Below are 17,611 nucleotides of genomic sequence, written 5' to 3'. Positions count from 1 at the left end.
CACCCGGGTTGGGGGGCACCCCTGAATGCAACCGGGGGCTTAGAGGGATGGAGGGGGGTCCTGGAGGGTTTTGAGGTACCAGAGGGCTTGAGAGGGGTCTGGGGTGCTGGGGCTATATGGGTTTGGGGGGGCTGCGGGGGCTCCTGGAGTGTTTTGGGGCTGAGGGGGCTCAAAGGACTCTGAAGGGGCTTTGGGGTGCTGGGGCTCCTGAAGTGGTTTTGGGGGCTGGGGGGGCTCAAAGGACTCTGAGAGGGGCTTTGGGGTGCCGGTGGGCTCCTGGAAGGGTTTTGGGGGGCTGGGGGGCTCAAAGGACTCTGAGAGGGGCTTTGGGGGTGCTGGGGGTGCTCCTGGAAGGGTTTTGGGGGGCTGGGGGGGGGGGTCGCTGCTGGGGTGTGTGCTCTGCTGACATTTTGGGTGCCAGGGGTGCTGGTGCCAGAGCAAGTCTGGGGGTGTCTGAGGGGGCTGGGATGGGGTGGAGGTCAGACCCAAGTCGGTTGGGGGGGCTCTGAGTGGGGGATGGGGTTGGGGGCCACTCACCGGGCGGGGGTGAAGGGGGGAGGCACCTCCAGCCGCTCCAGGCGCTCCCAGTCGGTGCTACGGAAGAAGGGTGCTGGCGGACCTCCTGCTCCCCCCCCGCCCCCCGCGCCCAGACCGCTTCCCGGGTGCTTCGTCAGGAACTGGGGGCACACGGGGGTCACACTCCCCAAAACCCCCTGCCCCCCTGGGGACCCCCAAAACACACAGGGACCCCACTTCCTAGCAGAAAGGGATCCCCAGGGGAAAAGGGTAGGGGACTAAGATTTGGGGGGGGGTAATGGTTTGGGGGCTCCTGGGAGCGTTTGGGTGCTTGGGCTTTTTTTTGGGGTGTTTGCAGGTTGTTGGCGCACAAAGGATTGGGGGGTCAGGATTTTGGGGGGTCTCGGGTTTTGCAGGGCATCAGGATTTGGGGTGGGTGTCCCGTGTTTTGGGAGAGTGCAAGGTTTTGCAGGACACCATATTGGGGGAGGTCCCCGTGGTTTTGGGGGGGGGTGGTCCCAGAATTTGGGGGGATCCCGTGGTTTAGGGGGGTGGGTCCCGTGTTTTACAGGCATCAGGATTTGGGGGGGGTCCTGTGTTTTTGGGGGTGGCTTGTGGCTTTGGGAATCCTTGGGAAGGATGGGAGGGATGAGGGGGGACAGTGGGGTTTTGGCGGGGCCCTGGAAGGGAAGGGGGGGCTGCAGGGATTTGGCGCCCCCCACCCCGGATTTGGGGGTGCCCCCCCCCTCACCCCCTTGCAGATGGAGACGGCCTCGCGGGAGAGGGACTTGGGGTACGTCACCGTCTGCTCCATGATGGATGGAGAGCTCATCCTCGTCCTCCCCATCGAAGGGGGGCTGGGGGTGGGGGTCAGGCACCCCAGAAGCCCACTGACCCCCAAAACCCCAGCCCCCCCCCCAGCCTCACAGACACTCCACCCAACCCCCTGAAACCTCCACAGCTCCCCCTAGACACACACAGACCCCCAAAATCACCACAGCCCCCACAGCCCCCCTAAACCACCACAGCCCCCCCAAACCCCCCTATAACACCCCTAAACAACCACAGCCCCCCCCCCCAAATACCCCAAAGCCCCCCCCGATCACCCTCCGGACCCTGCCAAATCATCCTTAGGTCCCCCAGCCCCCCCCCCAATCACACCCAGGTTACGACCTGGCCCCCCAGCCCCCCAAAACCCCCCAGCCCCCCCAAACCCCCCCAAACCCCCACAGCACCCCCCAAACCCCCCAGACCCCCCAACCCCCCTAAACCACCACAGACCCCCCAAACCCCACAGACCCCCCCATAACCCCCCTAAACCACCACAGCCCCGCCCCAAATACCCCAAAGCCCCCCTCCGATCACCCTCAGGACCCCCCACAAATCATCTTTAGGTCCCCCAGCACCCCCCCTCCAATCACACCCAGGTTACGACCTGGCCCCCCAGCCCCCCGCCAACCTCCCTAAACCACCAACGCCCCCCCAGCCCCCCCAAACCCCCCAGACCCCTCCCCAACCCCCCTAAACCACCACAGCCCCCCCAAACCCTCCAGACCCCCCAACCCCGCCACAGCCCCCCCCAAACCCCCTGAACCACCACAGCCTCCCTCAAACCCCCCAGACCCCCCCCAAACCACCACAGCCCCCCCAACCCCGCCCCAGCCCCCAGCCCCCCCCCCTCAAACCACCACCCCCCAGCCCCCCCCCCAAATACCCCAAAGCCACCCCTGATCACCTTCGGGACCCTCCCAAATCATCCTTAGATCCCCCAGGCCCCCCAACCCCCCCCCCCGTCCTGTATCACTCCTAGGACCCCCAGCCCCCTCCCCTAATGGTGCCCCCCCCCTCACCTGCCCCGCCAGCATCTCATAGAGCAGCACCCCAAAAGACCACCAGTCCACTGACTTCCCGTAGGGCTGGTAGGCGATGATCTGGGGGGGCGGGGGGCTGGGTCCCGTCACAGGCCAGACCCTCCCCAAAAATGCCAGACACCCCCCCCCAAAACGCCTGGGTACCCCCTAAATGTCTGCCCAACCCCCCATTCCTGGGTGCCCCTGGACACTTGGTCTCTCCGCAGATGCCGGGGACAACCAAGACCTGGAACCCCCAGATGTTGGGATGCCCCCCCCAAACACTTGGGTCCCCCCACCCAAATGCCTGGGTGCCCCCCCACCCCTGGGTGCCCCTCAATGCCCTGGGATCCCCACCCAATACCTGGGTGCCCTCCCCCTGGGTCCCCCCAAACACTTGGGGACCCCCGACCACGTGCCTGGGTCCCCCCAACCCAAGTGCCTGGGTGCCCCCCAAAGCCCTGGGACCACCACCCAAATGCCTGGGTGCCCCCATCCCTGGGTGCCCCTCAATGCCCTGGGACTCCCACCCAATACCTGGGTGCCCTCCAACCCCTGCGTCCCCCCAAACACTTGGGGACCCCTACCAAAGTGCCTGGGTCCCCCCACTCAAATGCCTGGGTGCCCCCACCCCTGGGTGACCCCCCAAGCTCTGGGACCCCCACCCAAATGCCTGGGTGCCCCCCACCCCTGGGTACCCCCCCAAGCTGTGGGACCCCCACCCAAATGTCTGGGTGCCCCCACCCCTGGGGACCCCCACCAAATACCTGGGTGCCCTCCAACCCCTGGGTCCCCCCAAACACTCAGGGACCCCCACCCAAATGCCTTGGTCCCCCCACCCCTGGGTGCCCCCCCAAGCTCTGGGGCCCCCCACCTCGGGGGCGATGTAGTCAGGGGTCCCGCAGAAGGTGCGGGTGGTAGCCCCCGGGAACATGTTCTCCTTGCACATCCCGAAATCCGTGATCTTGACGTGACCTTGGGCATCCAGCATCACATTGTCCAGCTTCAGGTCCCTAGGGGGGTGGGGGTGTCAGGGGGGGGCTGGGGGTCCCAGGGGGGTTGGGGGTCCCAGGGGGGTCTTACCGGTAGATGATGCCCTTGTTGTGCAGGAAGAAGAGGCCGATGGCGATTTCGGCGGCATAAAACCTGGGGGGGGAAGGGGGGGGGTTTAGGGCTGCTCCCGAGTGGGGGGTGTTTGGGGACCACCCTCAGTATCTGGGGGGGGCCCTGGGAGGGCAAGGTCGTTTGGAGGGAGGGGGTGGGAACAGGGAAGCGATGAGATGTTGGAGGGCTGGGGGGGGGTTCAGGGGGTCCCAGGGAGGTTTGGAGGTCAGCATGGGGGGATGTGGGGGTTCCAGGGGAGGTGTGGGGGGGCCCAGCAGGGTTGGTGGTCCCCGGGGGGGGTGGGTTGGGCGGTCCCGGGGCAGGTTGGGGGTCCCAGGAGTTCCCAGGTGTCACTCACATGGCGTGGGGCTCCTTGAACTTGCCGACCTGCTGGATGTGGTACATCAGGTCCCCCCCGGTGACGTACTCCATCACGAAGTACAGCCGGTCCTGGGGGGCACAGAGGGGTCGGCGGGGGGCCCCTGCCCTAGTGCCCCCTGCCCCCAGTGCTCCCAGTGCCCTGCTACTCCTCCCAGTCCCTGCCAGTCTCCCCTAGTCATTCCCAGTGCTCCAAATTCCTCCCAGTGCTCCCCAGTGCCCCCTTCCCGTTTCTTCCATCTCTTCCAGTCCCCCCTAGTGCTCCCCACTGCCCTCCCCATCCTTCCCAGTGCTCCCAGTATCCCTGCCCAGTCCCTCCCGGTGCCCCCAGTGCCCTCCCAGCCCCTCCCAGTGCTCCCAGTCCCTTTCAGTGCTCCCAGTCTCTCCCGGTGCCCCCCCAGCCCCTCCCAGTGCTCCCAGTCCCCCCCATCCCCAGTCCCTCCCGGTGCCCCCAGTCCCTCGCCATCCCTCCCAGTCCCTCCCAGTGCTCCCAGTCCCCCCTCCCCAGTCCCTCCTGGTGCCCCTAGTGCCCTCCCATCCCCTCCCAGTCCCCCCTCCCCAGTCCCTCCTGGTGCCCCTAGTGCCCTCCCATCACCTCCCAGTCCCCCCTCTCCAGTTCCTCCCAGTGCCCGCAGTGCCCCCTCCCCAGTTCCCCCCGGTAACCCCAGTGCACTCCCAGCCCCTCCCAGTACCCTCCCCATCCCTCCCAGTGCCCCCCAGTCCCTCCCAGTGCTCCCAGTCCCCGCTACCCAGTCCCTCCTGGTGCCCTTAGTGCCCTCCCCATCCCCTCCCAGTCCCTCCCAGTGCCCTCCCCATCCCCTCCCAGTCCCTCCCAGTGCCCTCCCCATCCCTCCCAGCGCCCCCCAGCGCACGGTGGTCTGGAAGGTGGAGTGAAGGTGGGTGAGGAAGTGGGGGCGGGGCCCCAGCGCCAGCACGCGCCGCTCCACCATGGTGCAGGCGGCGTCGTCGTCCTGGACCACCACGTCCTTCTTCAGGATCTTGATGGCGAAGAGCTCGGCGGTGCCGCGCCGCTCGGCCAGCATCACCTGAGGGGCGGGGGGGTCCCGGCTGGGGGGGACGTCCCGAGGGGGGGGCGTTCCCGGTGGGGGGGCGGTGCTGGGGGGTCCCGGGGAGGACACTTGGGGGCTGGGCGCTGCTCGGCCAGCATCACCTGGGGGGCCGGGGGTGGGGGGTGGGGGAGTCCCAGGGGACTGGTGACACCCAGGGGGCTGGGGGGGGGGGGGGCACCCGGCGGGGGGGGGGGGGCGGGGGGATGGGGGCACTTGGTGGGGGCTGAGGGGACATCAGGGGGACAGTTCCACATGGCAAGGGGGTCCCAGCCCTGTTTGGGACAGGGGTCCCAGCCATGTTGGGGGAGTCCCAGCCCTGCCGGGGGGGGCCAAACCTGTTCAAGGGGGCGGGGTCCTAGGAGGGGGGTGTCCCAGCCCTTTTTGGGGCGGGGGAGGGTCCCAGCCCTGTTCGGAGGGGGGGTCCCAGCCCTATGTGGGGGGGGGGCCCAGCCCTGCTTGGGGGGGGGAGGGGGCCCAGCCCTATTAGGGGGGGGGGTCGCGGGGCCCCACCTTGCCGAAGCTGCCCTTGCCCAGCACCATGAGGAAGGTGAAGTCGCCCAGCCGGGAGCGCCCCCCCCCTGCGAAGCCGCGCTTGGGCTCGGTGGGGCTGGGGGTGGGCGACGGCCCCGGTGACGGGCATGGTCCCCGGCGCACCTGCTGCAGGGGCAGAGGGCAAGGGTCAGCCCCGGGGGGGCAAGGTCACAGGGTTACAGGGGGCCCAGGGCTGCGGTGCAGCTGCAGGGGTCAGGGAGGGGTCAGGGGTGACATAGGGGTCAGGGATCATGGGGTCATGCAACCGGGGTCACAGGGGTCAAGGGCCCTGGGGCTGTGATGCAGTTGCAGGGGTCAGGGAGGGGTCAAGGGTGACATAGGGGTCAAGGGTGTCAGGGCTGCAGTGCAGCTGCAGGGGTCATGGGTGTGGGGGGTCAAGGTTGGCACTGGGGTCAGATCAAAGGTCATAGGGCATGGGGGTAGGCAGGGGTCAAGGGCCATGCACCCCAGCAGAGGTCACGGGGGTCAGGGGTCACCCCGGTGTCAGGGCTCTCCATAGAGACAGTGGGCGCAGAGAGGTCAGAGGCTGCTGGGGGGGCAGCAGGGGTCACAGAGATCACAGGAGACACCATGGCTGGGGGCCCCCTTCCTCCTGCCCCCTGGGGGGCTCCCCAGGCATGAGGGGGGGGCCTGTCTCGGGAGGGGCTTTTACCTCGTAGAGCTCCAGAGGGTAATTACAGGCCTGGAGGAGACAGAGCCGCCATCAGTGGGGTGGGGGGGCAGTGGGGTCCCGGGGGGTCCTGGGGTGGTCCCTCACCTCAAACTTGGGCCGGAGGCCACAGTCGTCGGTGTCAGCCACGGGGACATTGTAGTACTCGCCCTCCTCCTGGTTCAGCAGCTTGAACCTGGGGGAGCACGGGGGGGCTGCAGGGGGTCCCTGTGCAAGGCCACGGGTCCCCGTGCAAGGCCAGGGGTCCCTGGGTGAGATCCCAGTGCAAGGCCCTCCTGCAAGCCCCCAGGCAAGGTGAGGTCCCTGTGCAAACCCCTGATGTGAGGCTCCCCATGCAAGGCAGGGTTCCCCCCCCACCCTCATGTGAGGCCCTCGTGCAAGGCCCTCGTGCGAGGCGCTGCTCACCAGCCGTCCACGTGGCCCTTGAGCAGCTCAGCCACGCCGAAGCTCATGGCGCCCATGAAGTCGTTGCGGGATGTGCGGTCCCAGTCCCACACCTCCACCGAGAGCCGCCGCTCCGCGTCACCCGGCCGCAGGGTGCTGCGGGGACCACTGCTCGTGCACCGCCCTCACCAGCCCACCCAATCCCCTCCACCCCCCACCCCCTAGTTCATTGCACAGCCCTGGTGAACCCCCTCATTACACAACCCCATCACAGGACCCTGGTGAGCCCCCCCCATTGCACAACCCTGGTGCACGACCCTGGTGAGCCCCCCCCATTGCACAACGCCAGTGCACGACCCTGGTGAGCCCCCTCATTGCACAACCCCATAGCACGACCCTGGTGAGCCCCCCCACTGCACAACCCTGGTGCAAAACTATATTGCACAGCCCTGGTGAACACCCCCCTCTCCATTGCACAACACCGTTGTACAACCCTAGTGAACCTCCTTCGCACAACCCCAGTGCATGGCCCTGGGGGATCCCCCCACCATTGCACAACCCTGGTGCACAACCCCGTTGCACGACTGCAGTGCCTGTGCCCCCCACCTCACGCCCCCCCAGTTGCACACCCGCTGCCTTACACACCCCTTGAGCAAATCCCCTCCTCGCAACCCCCATGTGCCGGGACCACCTCGTGCAAGGGTTTGCGTGAGGGTTTGCACAAGGATTTGCACGAGGGCTCACAAGAGGAAGGCCTCATTCCAGACAGGGTTGAGGGTGGCCTTCACCGTCCGCGTCTTCTGCTTGGAGAGGTTCTTGGGGTCGGGGATCAGCTTCAGCTTCACGTAGGGATCCGAGAGGCCGTTGGGATCCATCGGGATCAGGTTGCGCGCCTCCCCCACTGCGGGGGGGACCCAGGCGTCGGGGAAGGGGGGGGGGGGGGCGGGGGGGGGGTGGGGGGGAGGGTTATGACACATAAGTGTCTTGGGGGGGGTGTGACCCAAGCTTGGGAGAGGGGATCCAGGTAATTGGGGGGGGGACCCAGGTATGGGGGGGGCAGGTATGGGGGGACCCAAGGTGGGGGGAGGCAGGTGTCTTGGGGGGTGTGTGGCCCAGGTTTGGGGGGGGGATCCAGGTATTTGGGGGGGGACCCAGGTATGTGGGGACCCGGGGGGGAGGGGCCAAGTTTGGGGAGGCCCACGTGTCTTGGGGGGGGTGAGGCCCAGGTTTGGGGGGGGGGGGGGGCAGGTATGGCAGTTCACAGGTGGGGGGGATGGGACCCAGATTTGGGGGGGGGAATCCAGGTATTCAGGGGGACCCAGGTATGTGGGGACATGGGGGGTGGGCACGTACTGGGGGGCCCAGGTTGGGGGGGGGATGGGACCCAGTTTTGGGGGGGGAATCCAGGTATTCAGGGGGACCCAGGTATGGGGGGGGCAGGTATGGGGGGACCCGGGAGGGAGGGGGCAAGCATGGGGGGGGCCAGGTGTCTTGGGGGGGGTGAGGCCCAGGTTTGGGGGGGGGGGACCCAGGTATGGGGGTGGGCAGGTATGGGGGGATCCAGGTGTTGGGGGGAAGAGCCGGGTTTGGAGGAGGGGCAGGGTTTGTTTGGGGGGACCCCCAGCATTTTTTGGGGAAGTCCGTTTTTTGGGGGGGTCCCGGTTTTTTGGTGGGGGGTGGTACCGGTGACGTGGAGCTGCTCCCCTGGCAGCGCCTGGATGCGCAGCTGTAGGCGGCCGCGACGCTCCGTGTGGTCGACGCCACAGAGGCTGGGGACGCTCTGCACGCAGCGCTTGTGCACGTTCATCTCGCAGCCTGTGTGGCACCGCCTCAGCGCCTTGCACGCGCTGCACACTGGCACCGCATGGGCCTCGCACAGGCATTGCACAAGCCTTGCACCTTGCACAGGCATCGCACACATCTTGCACAGGGTTCTTGCACGGGCATAACACGTCTTGCACAGGGTCTTGCATGGGCATCACACACGTCTTGCACGGGCATAACACATGTCTTGCACAGGGTCTTGCACGGGCATTGCACACGTCTTGCACGGGCATCGCACACGTCTTGCACACGGTCTTGCATGGGCATCACACATCTTGCACAGGCATTGCACAGGGTCTTGCACGGGCATCGCATACATCTTGCACAGGGTCTTGCATGGGCATCACACGAAGTCATGCACAGCCATTGCACATGTATTGCACAAGCATTGCACAGGGTCTTGCATGGGCAATGCACACATCTTGCACAGGCATTGCACAGGGTCTTGCACGGGCATCGCACATGTATTGCACGGGCCTCGCAAATGTATTGCACGGGCCTCGCACAGGGTCTTGCACAGGCATCACAGATGTATTGCACAAGCGTTGCACAGTCTTGCACAGGCATTGCACAAGGCCTTGCACAAGTGGTGTACAGGCATCGCACAAGGCATCATGCAGGATTTTGCACGGGGGCTTGAACAAGCATTGCATGGGCACCACGTGGGCATTGCACAGAGTTGTGCACAGGCGTTACACAGGGCCTTGCACGAGCATTGCACACCCACACGCTGCACCCAGTGCAACCCCTCCCACCCCATGAGCATGCGCCCAGGCCCCTTGCACAAGCACCTTGCACAAGGCTCCTTGCATGGGGCCCCTCGCACACCTGCACCCTCACGCCTTCACCTTGCCCCCCGCCCCCAAGGCCACGTTGCACCCACCCCATGCACCCGCCCCGTCCCTCCCCACCCCCCGCCCTGGTGCGTTGCACACTCACATGAGCACTTCATGCCCTGGTGCACGAGGCCGTAGAGCAGTGAGCCACAGTGGTCGCAGAAGGTGGGGCTGCTGTAGCTGTGCAACTTGAACTTGTGCTTGTTCCGGGGGTCCTGGGGGGGGATGGCCACATGCACGTGCAAGGAGGCCAGGTGAGCAACGGCTGCCTCCTCGCACAAGGACGTGCACCAGGAGGCCTCACACCACCTCCCCCCAGTTGTAGGCCAAGGACACCCCAATCTGGGTCACGGGCCCCCCCAGGGGGTGGGAAAATTTAGCAAAAGAAATTGGGACAGATTGGGGGGGGGCACAATACACAGGACCCCTCCCCCACCCAGGGGGGACCCAGGCATCTGAGACCCTCCCCAGCCCCACCCATGGACCCACGGATCTGGGCTTCCCCCCCGAAATGGACCAAGGCATGTGGGACACCCCACCCATGGACCCTGGCGTCCAGGACTGCCCCCCATGGACCAGGGACATCCCGCCCCCCCCCTCCATGGACCCAGGGATCTGGGACCCCCCACCCATGGTCCCTGGTGTCCAAGACCCCCCACCCATGGAGCAGGCACCCCACCCCATGGACCCAGGGATCTGGGACCCCCTCCAAAATAGACCAAGGCATCCTGGACCCCCCACCCATGGACCTTGGCATCCAGAACCCCCCTCCATGGACCAGGGACCCCCCACCCATGGACCCTGGCGTCCAGGACCCCCCCAGGGACCAGGGACCCCCTGGACACTCACGTCCGTCTGCGGCCCCTTCCCGGCCCCCGGACACTCAAAGGTGACGAACTCATGGCAGCGCTTGTGCACCACGAAGCTGCAGACTGGGGGGGGGGATCAGGGGGCACAGACCCCCCCTGACCCCCCAAAATAATCCCAGGACGCCCCCCAGACCCCAAACACCCCAAGTACGCCTCCAAATCCCCTCTCAGACCCCCAAATACCCCCAGGACCCCCCCCAAATACCCCTCAGCCCCCCAGATGCCTCCCATGGGATCCCAAAATCCCCCCAGGGACCCCCAAAAACCTCCACCCCCCCATACCCTTCTGGAACCCCTCCTACCCCCAAGACCCCCAAACATCCCCCAGGATCCCCAAATCCTCTCCGTGTGATGCCAAATATCCCCCCCAGGGACCCCAACATCCCTCCTGGAGACCCCCAATATACCCCCCACCCCCCTATCCCCCCTGGGACCCCCCCCAAATCCCCCTGCCTGTTGCCTAGGAACCGCCATTGCTGCCAGGCAACACTTGCCTGGCAACCACTGCCCCCCCACCTGTCAATCATCGCCCAGGTCACGCCCACACGCCCCCCCCCTCATTTTAGGCCCCCCCCCCCAAGCTCTGGGGAACCAGTTCCATGGGTGGGGGGACTAACAGGGGGTCCCATGGGTGCTGGGGGGGTCCTAGGGGCTCCTATGGGTGCCAGGAGGGGTCTAGGAGGGGGGTCTGGGGTCCCATGGGTGCCAGGGGGGGTCCCAGGGGGCTCCTATGGGTGCCAGGAGGAGTCTGAGAGGGGGGTTTGGGGGTCCCATGGGTGCTGGGGGGGGTCCCAGGGGTTCCTATGGGTGCCAGAAGGGGTCTGGGAGGGGGTCTGGGGGGATCTGGGGGTCCCATGGGCGCTGGGGGGGTCCCAAGGGCTCCTATGGGTCCAGAAGGGGTCAGGAGGGGGGTCGGGGGGGGGTCTGGAGGACCCATGGGTGCTGGGGGGTTCCCAGGGGCTCCTATGGGTTCCAGGAGGAGTCTGGGAGAGGGGTCTGGGGCCCCCAGGGGTGCTGAGGGGTCTCGGGGGGGGGGGGTCCATGGGTGCAAGTGGGGGATCTAGGGTGTCCCTGGTGTCACCCATGGGTGCTGGGGGGTCCATGGCAGGGGGTCTAATGAGTGGGGGGGGGATCTAGGGGGCCCCTGGAGCCTCCCATGGGTGCCGGGGGTCCCTGGGGTGCTGGGGCGGGGGTGCGGGGGGGCTCACCCATGCACTGCAGGCCCTGCTTCCCGATGCCCCTGGCGGGGAGAGCAGCGCCGTCAGCCCCCGGGGGTCACGGGCGGCCCCGGCCTCAGTGGGCACCCAGACACCTGGGTCTGGGGGCCATGGGGTCCCGTTGACCTTGACACCTGGGTCTGGGGGCCGTGGGGTCCCCTTGAGCTTGACACCTGGGTCCATGGGTCCCTGAGGTCCCCTTGACCTTGAGACCTGGGTCCATGGGGTCCACCTGACCTTGACACCTGGGTCCATGGGGTCTGCATGACCTTGACACCTGGGTCCACAGGTCACTGAGGTCCACTTGACCTGGACGCCTGGGTCCATGGGTACTGTGTGACCTGGACACTGGGGTCGATGGGGTCCCTGAGGTCCACTTAACCTTCACACATGGGTCCATGCGGTCCACCTGACCTTAACACTTGGGTTCACGGATCCCTGAGGTTCACCTGACCTGGATGCCTGGGTCCACGGGGTCTACTTGACCTTGACACCTGGGTCCACAGGTCCCTGAGGTCCACTTGACCTGGACACCTGGGTCCGGGGGTCCCTGAGATCCACTTGACCTTGACACCTGGGTCCATTGGTCCCTGAGGTCCACTTGACCTGGACACCTGGGTCCATGGGTGCTGTGTGACTGGACGCTGGGGTCCATGGGGTCTACTTGACCTTGACACCTGGGTCCATTGGTCCCTGAGGTCCACTTGACCTGGACACCTGGGTCCATTGGTCCCTGAGGTCCACTTGACCTGGACACCCAGGCCTGGGGGTCCCGCCCACGGGGTCCTCACCAGATGAAGTCCGTGCAGTGGCTGCAGAAGGTCGGCTGCTTGAAGAAGCGGGCGGTGAAGCGGTGGCTCTTCACCTCGTGCACCACCTTGTGCCGCAGGGCCCCGCGGCGGCAGAAGAGCGGCCGTGCCGCCCCACGCTCCCCCTCCGGCCCCGCCAGCGCCATGGAGCGACCCACAGAGCGACCCACAGACGGGGCTGTGGAGGGCAGAGAGGGGTGCTAGGTGGGAGAGCGTCAGTGGCTGCGCCCACCGGAGGCGTGGGTGGGCACAGAGACCCATGGGCATGTGGGTTGACCCATGGATGCGTGGGTGGACCCACAGAGAGACCCACGGGCACGTGGATGGAACCACGAACAGAGCCATGGACATGTGGATGGACCCACGGACACATGAATGAACCCACAGACACATGAATGGACCCATGGACAGAACTAAAAACACGCGGATGGACCCACGGACACATGGATGGACCCACAGACAGACCCATAGACATGTGGATGGACCCACAGACAGACCCACAGACACGTGGATGGACCCACGGATGCATGGATGGACCTCACAGGCAGAGGCCCACAGACGTATGGACAGATTCACAGACAGACCCACGGACACGTGGAAGGACCCATGGACACGTGGATGGACCCACGGACACACTCAGGGACATGTGCATGGACCCACAGACACATGGATGGAGCCACAGGTGTGTGGATGGACCCATGGACAGACCCACAGACACAGACACATGTGCACACATGTGGACAGACCTACAGACCCACAGACAGACCCAGGGACACAGGGTTGGACACACAGAGCCACCCCCGGTGGGTGATTCACAGCTGCCCCCGGCCAGGGCTGCACCCACCCACCCACTCTCCCACAGATGGACCCACGGACACGCAGCTCCAGGCATGGACAGACCCACGGACAGGTCAGGGGACAGACAGATGGATGGATAGGGGGTGTGGGGGTGGGACAGACAGACCCACAGAGGGATGGATGGACCCCCGGGCAGACAGACAGATGGAGGGGGGTGGGGGGGTGGGATGGATGGACCCACGGAGGGATGGACAGACCCACGGACATGCAGCTCCAGGCACTGACAGACCCACGGAGGGATGGACAGACCCCCGGACAGACAAACAGATGGAGGCGGGTGGGGGGTGGGATGGACGGCCCCACAGACCCACGGCTGGACCCATTGGCCCCACGCCCCCACCCCGGCGGGGCCCCACCGACCTGCAGCCCAGGACAGACGGACACAGCCCGGCCCGGTCCCGCAGCAGCCGGAGGGAGGGGGCGTGGCCTGGCTTGGGCGTGCCCGGGGGGCGTGCCCAAGGGGCGCCCCCAGCCCTGCGGCTGCGGCGGGGCGGGGGCGGGACCTCGCGGAGCGGGCGGAGCTTGGCGTAAAGGAGGCGCGGCGCGAAATTGGGGGGGGGGGCGGCTGTGTCCCTCGAGGTGTGGGGGAGGGGGCGAGAAGGGCAAGGCTCCCCAACCCCATCCCCCCGCGGGGGGAGGGGCCCCTGGCGTCCGGGAAATGGGGACGGGTCCCACGGGTGGCCCAGACCCAGATCCGCCGAAATGGGGGCGGGGTGGGGGGGGGGGGAAGGGGAGGGGAGGGGAGGGCAGGGCAAAGCCGGACACCTGGGTCCCTTCTCCCCTCCCCCACCTTTGGGGGAACTGGGCGGGGTTGGGGGAAGGGGAGGGGGGTGGGCAGGGTAAGGGCGCGTCCCCTCTGCGCCCCCCTCCCCGCTTTTAAAGGCTGATAAAGTGGGGGCGTGGCCGGGGAGAGGCTCCGCCCATTTTGTGCCCCCTCCCACTGGACTGACCCACCCCCGCTCGGAACCCCCCCCACGTGTCCAGCGTCCTCGTGCACCCTATTGCCCCCCCCCCGGCGTGTGGCCGCCCCCCCCGCCGCGACCCTCACACATAGACCCAGCGGCGCCTTTAAGAAGCAGAAACTCCCTTTAATGACACCGCAGCCCCCCCGCCCTCCCCCCCCCCCCCCATTTAAGGCTGCGCGGACCCTTTAAGGCGCGCCCCCCCCCCCCCCCCCCCCCGCTGGCCCCGGGGGAGTGGGTGGGGCTGGAGACCCCCGTGTTGGCTGGATCCTGCCCCACAGCAGATCGGGCCCGATCCTGCCCCACAGAGGGTCCACTACCCCTTTAGGGGTCAGATCCTGCCCTGGGGGGGATCCATGACCCCCATGAAGGCCAGATCCTGCCCCACAGGGGTCCATAACCCCCTTAGGGGCCCGATCCTGCCCCACAGAGTGTCCATGACCCCTACCAGGGCCTAATCTTGCCCCCCGAGAGGCTCCACGACCCCCTTAGGGGCCAGATCCTGCCCTGGGGGGGGGCTCCAGGACCCCTGGGGGGCCGGATCCTGCCCTGGGGGGGAGCTCCAGGACCCTCTGTGGGGGATTCACGACCCCCTGGGGGGCCCGATCCTGCCCCACAGAGGCTCCACGACCCCCTGGGGGGCCCTGTGCCCACCTCTGGGCCCCGATGCGGCCAGGGGGTGCCCCCCGCCCCCCACCCCCCCCTCACGCCCTGAGCAGCACCAACCGGCCAGTCTGCACCAGGTCGACACCATAGGCCAGCAGGTTGATGGCGGTGAGCAGCGCCACCAGCACCCACCGATCCCAGGGGCAGGTGGGGCCGCAGCCCCCTGGGCGCCGCGGCTGGCCCCCCATCTCCTCACGGAAGCTGTAGAGGGGCCAGAGGACGGCGGCAGCGCCGTAGGCCAGGACCCCCGCCGCCGCGTAGGCCCCCAGCGCCCGGCGGGTGGCCACGGGGTCCTGCCCCCAGCCGCAGCCCCCCCACCCCCAAAGGCAGCCCCCCACCAGCAGTGCCCCCAGCGCGAAGGAGGTGCAGTAGATGCCCAGGCACCAGCGCCAGGCCGGGGGGCCCGAGCCCGCGCCCTGCTCGGCTGCCAGCCCCAGCAGCAGCAGGGCCAGCATGGTCTCGGCCACCTTCAGCAGCCCCGGCGGTGTGGCCAGCAGCGGGGCACTCTGCCCGGGCCGGGCACGGTCCCGCGCCACCTCGGCAGCGTAGGCCAGGGCGGCCAGGCAGGAGGCGGCGGTGGCGGCGGCTCGCAGCGCATGGGGCCTCGTGCCGGCATCGCGCCCGTCGTGGCGGCGCAGGTGGCCCAGGCCCCAGATGGTGGCGGCGGCGGCGCAAGCGATGGTAGCGGCGGCAGCGTAGGCCAGCGGCAGGTCGCGGCGGGGTGGTGGGCGGCCCAGGGCATCGGCGGCGAGGAGGAGAAGGGTGAGGATGAAGCAGAGGGCCCAGGCGGCCACACAGCCGTCGCCCTCACCTGGGAGCCAGGGGCCGGCGGCTGCCGCCGTGCTGAAGGCCAGGCAGCAGCTCAGCGCCTGCGCACAACGCAGCAGGGACGGCGGGCGGCAGGCTGGCATGGGGCTGTGGGGAGAGGGGGCGTTAGGGGTCTGGGGGGGATTCAGGGGGCTGGGGGGTCAGGGGGGCTGCGGGGAGAGGGGGCGTTAGGGGGCTGGGGAAGATGGGGGCAGGGAGGGGTGTTAGGGGGCTGTGGGGGGCAGGGGTGGTTAGGAGGCTGGGGGGGCTGTGGGGGGGGGAGGGGGCTGGGAGGGGCTGGGGTGTGTGTCAGGGCACTGGGGGGGTCAGGGGGGCTGCAGGGAGGGGGGGTCAGGGGGCTGGGGGTCAGGGGGGCTGCAGGGAGAGGGGCGTCAGGGGGACTGGGGGTTGGGAGAGGTCAGGGGACAGGGGGCGAGGGGGTCCGGGTGGTTCAGGGGGTTGTAGGGGCAGGGATGGCTGGGTCAGGGGGTGTAAGGGCAGGGATGGAGGGGTAAAGGGGGTGTAAGGGCAGGGAGTGGGTGTAAGGGCAAGGATGAGTGTGTAAGGGGGTGTAACAGCAGGGATGGGGGTTTAAAGGGGGTGTAAGGGCAGGGAGGGGGGTAAGGGCAGTGTAAGGGGGGTATAAGGGCAGGGAGGGGGGGTGTGAAGGCAAGGAGGAGTGTGCAAGGTGGGGTAAGGGGGTGTAAGGGGAGTGTAAGTGGGTGTAAGGGCAGGAATGGGTGTATAACGAGAGTGTAAGGGCAGGGATGAGGGTGTAAGGGGGGTGTAAGGGCAGGGATGGGATGTAAGGGGGGTGTAAGGGCAGTGATAGGGGTGTAAGGGGGGTGTAAAGGCAGTGATAGGGGTGTAAGGGGGGTGTAAGGGCAGGGATGGGGGCTGTCAGGGCAAGGGTCAGTGTGCAAGGGGGTGTGAGGGGGGTGTAGGGGCACAGAGGGGTGTGCAAGGGGTGTGCAAGGGGGTGAATGGGCACCTGGTGTGTAAGGGGGGTGTCAGGGCAGGGATGGGTGTGTAAGGGTAGTGACAGGCGTGCAAGGGGCGTGCAAGGGCAGGGGTGGGGCTGGGAGGGCAAGGGCGAGCGTGTAACGGGGGTGTAAGGGTAGGGATGGGTGTGCACGGGGGGTCCGGGGGGGGTTCCTGCGGCATCAAGGTACCCCCAGACATAGTTGAAGGGGGGTCCTGGGGGGGGACTTGGGTGTCAAGGGACCCCCACCCACAGTTGAAGGGGGTTCCTGGGGGGGACGACTGGGGCATCAAGGGACCCCCACCCATAGTTGGGGAGTCCTGGGGGGGACAGGACTCAGGTGTCAAGGGACCCCCACCCATAGTTGGGGGATAGTCCTGGTGACACATCCAGGTGTCCGGGAGGGGGACCCCCACCACCCCACCCATAGTTGTGGGGTGCCAGGGCAGGGACCCCGGCGTCCAGCCCCCCTGGGGAGGGATGGGCGCGGTCAGGGCTATGCCCATATAAGGCCTGGAGACTATCCCGCCCCACCCCCCCATATCCTGGAGGGGGTCGCCCCGCCCCCACCCGGGCGCTGGCTGCATCCTGGGGGGGGGGGGGGGAGGGGCAGGCGTGGCGGTGCCCCCCACCCATAGTTGGGGTGTGCCAGGGTGGGGGACCGGGAAAGGTTGTTTTTTGGGTTTTTTTTTTTGGGGGGGGGGGGCACCCCGGGTCCTCAGGATCCCACACATCGCCCCCCGCCCCCCAAACCCAGGACCGCGGTACTCACCCGAGCGGGTTCGGGTCTTTCCGGGCGGATTCGGAACCCTTCGGGTGGGGTTGGGTCTCACCGGGGTGGGGTCTCTTGGGGGTTCAGGACCTTTCGGGTGGGCTCGGGTCTCTCCGGGATGGTTCGGGTGTCTCCGGAGGTCGGGTCCCTCCGGGTTCAGGACCTTTCGGGTGGGCTCGGGTCCCTGCGGGATGGTTCGGGTCTTTCCGGAGTTCGGGTCCCTCCGGGTTCAGGTCCCTTCGGGCGTGTTCGGGTCCCTCCCGGTTCGGCTCCTTCCGGACGCGTTCGGGTCTCTCCGGACGGGACGGTCCCGGCTCGGGTCTCTCCGGGCGGTGTCCGGCGGGGCGGGGGCGGGGCAGGGGAGTGGGCGTGGCCGTGGCGTGACGTTAGGGGGTCTCGGGGTGACGTCAGGGGATCCCCGGGAGTGGGGTGTGCTGGGGGGGGGAGGGGAGGGGAGCCCTGGGGTGTGCCTGGGGGGGACACAC

At 67.7% G+C, this 17,611-nt stretch overlaps 2 protein-coding genes across 3 annotated transcripts in view; both read right to left on the bottom strand.

Annotated features, from left to right (window-relative positions):
• Positions 1 to 12,678, bottom strand: part of PRKCG (protein kinase C gamma) — an 18,224-nt gene extending 5,546 nt beyond the window's left edge. The window contains 15 exon segments of the mRNA XM_037388577.1: positions 2,367 to 2,447; positions 3,241 to 3,379; positions 3,450 to 3,512; positions 3,829 to 3,920; positions 4,721 to 4,894; positions 5,429 to 5,575; positions 6,123 to 6,152; positions 6,228 to 6,315; positions 6,546 to 6,680; positions 7,269 to 7,425; positions 8,208 to 8,339; positions 9,288 to 9,399; positions 10,034 to 10,116; positions 11,262 to 11,293; positions 12,062 to 12,678. Coding sequence (XP_037244474.1) covers positions 2,367 to 2,447; positions 3,241 to 3,379; positions 3,450 to 3,512; positions 3,829 to 3,920; positions 4,721 to 4,894; positions 5,429 to 5,575; positions 6,123 to 6,152; positions 6,228 to 6,315; positions 6,546 to 6,680; positions 7,269 to 7,425; positions 8,208 to 8,339; positions 9,288 to 9,399; positions 10,034 to 10,116; positions 11,262 to 11,293; positions 12,062 to 12,225 — 1,629 coding nt within the window. The 5' untranslated portion in view covers positions 12,226 to 12,678.
• A 1,440-nt stretch (positions 12,679 to 14,118) lies between these two features.
• On the bottom strand, positions 14,119 to 17,241 carry LOC119148418 (myeloid-associated differentiation marker-like). 2 transcript variants are annotated; one of them, XR_005104377.1, is made up of 3 exons: positions 17,127 to 17,241; positions 14,531 to 15,480; positions 14,119 to 14,489 (listed from the first exon to the last, which is right to left on the bottom strand). XR_005104377.1 is itself a non-coding variant. In XM_037388552.1 (2 exons), exon 2 carries the CDS (start codon positions 15,474 to 15,476, stop codon positions 14,604 to 14,606), a length of 873 nt encoding a protein of 290 aa, XP_037244449.1. In that variant the 5' UTR covers positions 15,477 to 15,480; positions 17,127 to 17,241; the 3' UTR covers positions 14,119 to 14,603. The 2 variants fall into 2 exon arrangements, 1 of the variants encoding a protein (XP_037244449.1); XM_037388552.1 differs by having other exon boundaries at positions 14,119 to 15,480.
• Between the last annotated feature and the right edge of the window lie 370 nt (positions 17,242 to 17,611).

Source organism: Falco rusticolus, chromosome 5, assembly GCF_015220075.1.
Source record: "Falco rusticolus isolate bFalRus1 chromosome 5, bFalRus1.pri, whole genome shotgun sequence".
In the NCBI taxonomy this organism is placed as follows: domain Eukaryota; kingdom Metazoa; phylum Chordata; class Aves; order Falconiformes; family Falconidae; genus Falco; species Falco rusticolus.
Note: the sequence above shows the minus strand (reverse complement) of the source record. Positions and strands in the feature narration are given on the sequence as shown.